This window comes from Hevea brasiliensis, chromosome 2 (assembly GCF_030052815.1).
Source record: "Hevea brasiliensis isolate MT/VB/25A 57/8 chromosome 2, ASM3005281v1, whole genome shotgun sequence".
Taxonomy (NCBI): Eukaryota; Viridiplantae; Streptophyta; class Magnoliopsida; order Malpighiales; family Euphorbiaceae; genus Hevea; species Hevea brasiliensis.
The window spans coordinates 104,470,835-104,474,573 of NC_079494.1; the positions used below are offsets into that span (position 1 = coordinate 104,470,835).

Here is a 3,739-nt window from a genome sequence, read left to right on the forward strand (position 1 = left end):
ATTTTTTATATATATTTTACATTTCACGTAAAATTATTCTAAAGTATATGTAATAAAGTATATTTTTATTTGCACTTTATTTATTAAATGAGATTATGTGAAAATTAAAAATTTTATTTAACTATATTTTTTTTTCTGTGCTTACATATGATTTAATTAGTTCCTAACAAGATCATATAATAATTTTTGTCTAAAATTCTAAAATTTACTAAATTCTTTCATCTTTTTACTTTTATTTTTTGATATTTATGATAAGAATATTATTTATTGGCATATATAATAATTTTAATTAAGAATGAACTCTCTCATATAAGTATTATATTTACGAATAGATGGTTTTCATTCTATTGCACCAGAAAATGCTAATGTAAAGCTAATCTAGCTCTGAGCCAGAATACTTGGGCCTGATAACCTGAACAAAAAGGTTTGACAAGCAAGGGATTTTTGAGCCAGACAATGTGCATCCCAATTGCATTCTATCTGCTGTCTTTGTAAAGAGGAAGGAGCAAGCAAGAAGAGAAACAAGTGCAAGGAATCTCATGAGCTAACTTGTTAATTAAAAACTACATAATATGCAGATCAACAATATAGGAAATGCTTGAAAAACAAGAGTCTAATATGACTAACGGATCGGAAAATTAGAGACAAATTTACAGCACTACAGAGATTAAAAAAAAAAAAAGAAAGAAGAGATATACATTGGTTAATTGGCTAAAAAAAAAAATCTTAATTACAGTTTCTTCCCAAAGTTCATCCAGCATCATACAGATAGAGCTTTGAATTTATTTTGACGTTCTAGAACTTGGAGAACAACTGAGTTTAATTCGGTTGTACCAAACAAAATTGTAACAATTAATTAAAAAAATCTGCACCTGAACCTAATGGGTGCTTGTTTGGAACTTCGCTGATCTAGCTAGGATAACAGAATAAATAAAGATACATATATGGAATTTGCGTTTTAACAAGCCTGGAAATGATGAAAATTGCATCAAATATGTACTGTAGCGGTCCCAATTTAATGGGAAGGAGGCTTAACGAGAGTAGTTTAACGCTTTCTTTCACTCAACAACAACGACAACAGCGACTGCAAGAACAAAAACAACAATCGCGAAAACGAGAAGCACAACTCCCCTGTTGATGACACGAAGTGCAGTTACGAGGATCACATGAAGAAAAGCTAAAAGGAGGACATGAAATACAACTAAATGGGTGAATCGAACAAGAACTACAAGGGCAACACGAAGAACAAAGACATGGGCAACATGAAGAAGAAGAAAAACTACACGGTTGATCACAGAAAGAACAGCTACATGGGTGACAATTAGAACAACTACATGGGTGACAGTCAGAACAACTACGTAGATTACACGAACAACAGAAAGACGGGCGACATGAGCAGCTGCATGATGGGCGACAGGAACAACAGCAAGATGGGTTACATGAAGAACAACTGCAAGGGTAACATGAGCATGGACAACACGAAGAACAACTACAAGGGTGACATGAAGAACAATTGCATGAAGAACAATTGCAAGGATGACATGAAGATGGACAACACGAAGAACAACTACAAGGGTGACATGAAGAACAACTGCAAGGATGACATGAAGATGGACAACACGAAGAACAACTGCAAGGGTGACATGAAGAACAACTGCAAGGACGACAAGAAGATGGGCAACACGAAGAGCAACTACAAGGGTGACACGAAGAGCAACTACAAGGGTGACACGAAGAACAACTGCAAGGACGACAAGAAGATGGGCAACACGAAGAGCAACTACAAGGGTGACACGAAGAACAACTGCAAGGATGACATGAAAAACAATGAAAACAGTTGCCACAAGCTGATTTTGCAATTGCCTGGGGGGTTGGTGGTGGCTGCGGAGGCTGACTCTTAGCAAATCCTTTTGGAGAAGTAGTTTTTACCCCAGCCGCCAAACTGCACAACTCAAAGAAATTAAATTTTGATAAGTTTATACGTGCAACTAAAAATGAATTATAATGGACATGACAGGTAAAGAATCCTGAAGCATATGTGAATTCAAGTGGATGTACAATAAAAAAATACCACAGAAATTATTATTTATCAGAAAAATGTTTGACACACAGCTTGTAAATGAAAGGGTGGGGAAAGAAGCATACGTGGGGGAAGGATGACAACACCAGCACGAACACAATCTTTTGGGGTTACAATTCCAACAGTTGCAGCACGAACAGCTACAATTAGAACAGTGGCAGCTTGGCCAGGCACAGTAGCATCCTGGCCAGGCACAGTAGCATCCTGGCCAGGTACAGTAGCAAGGAGACCATGCACACTTCTTTTTTCTGCAATAGACAAGATCTATTCGTCAATTAACAGCGCACTGGATCTGGGAATTTCCATTTAATTATGTATATATATACCGTGGAGTAAATAAATATGTCCCTGGTTTACATGCACTAGTGCATACACACCCAATCCAGGCATCTCTGTCAATTCGGAATCACAAAAATGTCCGCAGATTAAGTATGCATGTAATGTGCATGTAAAATTAAAGAAGCAAAATAAACAAGATTTGATTCTTTGCATTAAAAAATATATCATCCATGCGCCAATTTGATTCTATCAATCTTTTTTATATATGCTCAAACTATATGAAAAGCTTCTACAGATTGAGAATGGCAACTAACTTACACTGGAAACGTGAAAGAGTGATTGCTTTCTCCACTTTTATCTGAATTTTTGGATTTGCAGGATGCAGCTAACGTTTTTTTCTTTCTTTCTTTTGTATCTTCGACATCACCTGGCTTTGTTGCATCCTTGGAGGTTGTCTCATTAGCTAGTCCAGTTGCCTCCTCAGCTTTTTTTGTTTCAGTAGTTTCTTCTATTATTTCCTCCATGGGGACTGATGGCGGGTTATCTGTGTCCGCCACTGCAACCCGACATTCTGTATCTGCCACTGAAACAGGAAGGGATGGGCTGACTTGTAATTCTACTTCTGCAGGCTTACGCTCTCTGGAGAAACTATTTCCTAATTGAAGGCTAAACAACGAATCATTGGAAGCAATGCTCCAATCAACTGGTGATGTTGTCTTGTTTGTTTCAAATATAGCTGATGGAATCCTTAAAGGATCATATCCTGCTCCTCCTCCTCTTGATCGTTCCATGACTTGCGTTGGAGGGGATTGCATCATCGACACTACATGCTCATGATTCGATTCACGGATAAAATCAGGAACTGGAAATGTTATTGTTTGATTGGCAAAGCCATTATCAGATCCTCTTGATTTCGAAGACTCGTGACGCTGCGAAATCCCATTTTCTCCAACTTGTAATGCTGGCAAAGAAGAAGTGCTCCTTCCGGGTTCCTCAACATCTTTCTCAACAATATTACTTCTTCTGTTCCCATCACTAACATTCACATTTCTCCCATTCCCGCGTCCCAAGCCCATTTAAATTGAACATAGGAAAAACCTAATTCAGCTTTTCTTTCTTTTTTGTTTTTCTTCGATTCTTACCTGTAATTTAAGATACCTATTCCAATGCCATGTAATGTAAAATTCAAAAAAAATTAAAGGCAGCCGAGCAGAGAATATCATTAACCTTTACGCCGCCAGATGATTCTTGACCGGTGTGAAATAGATCACCGGAATAGCTCCGGCGATCCACAGCTTATCTTCTCCTATAGTTATCCAATTCTAAAATTGGAAAAAAAAAAAAAAAGTGATAGAGGAAATGAGAAAAAGGGCTAAAATC

General features: G+C 37.3%; 1 protein-coding gene across 1 annotated transcript; it reads right to left on the reverse strand.

Annotated features, from left to right (window-relative positions):
- Positions 1 to 749: 749 nt before the first annotated feature.
- Positions 750 to 3,739, reverse strand: LOC110633751 (guanine nucleotide-binding protein subunit gamma 4). The gene is made up of 3 exons (XM_058137117.1): positions 2,678 to 3,739; positions 2,146 to 2,328; positions 750 to 1,942 (listed from the first exon to the last, which is right to left on the reverse strand). The coding sequence occupies exons 1-3, from the start codon at positions 3,433 to 3,435 to the stop codon at positions 1,063 to 1,065; spliced, it is 1,821 nt and encodes a 606-aa protein (XP_057993100.1). The 5' UTR covers positions 3,436 to 3,739; the 3' UTR covers positions 750 to 1,062.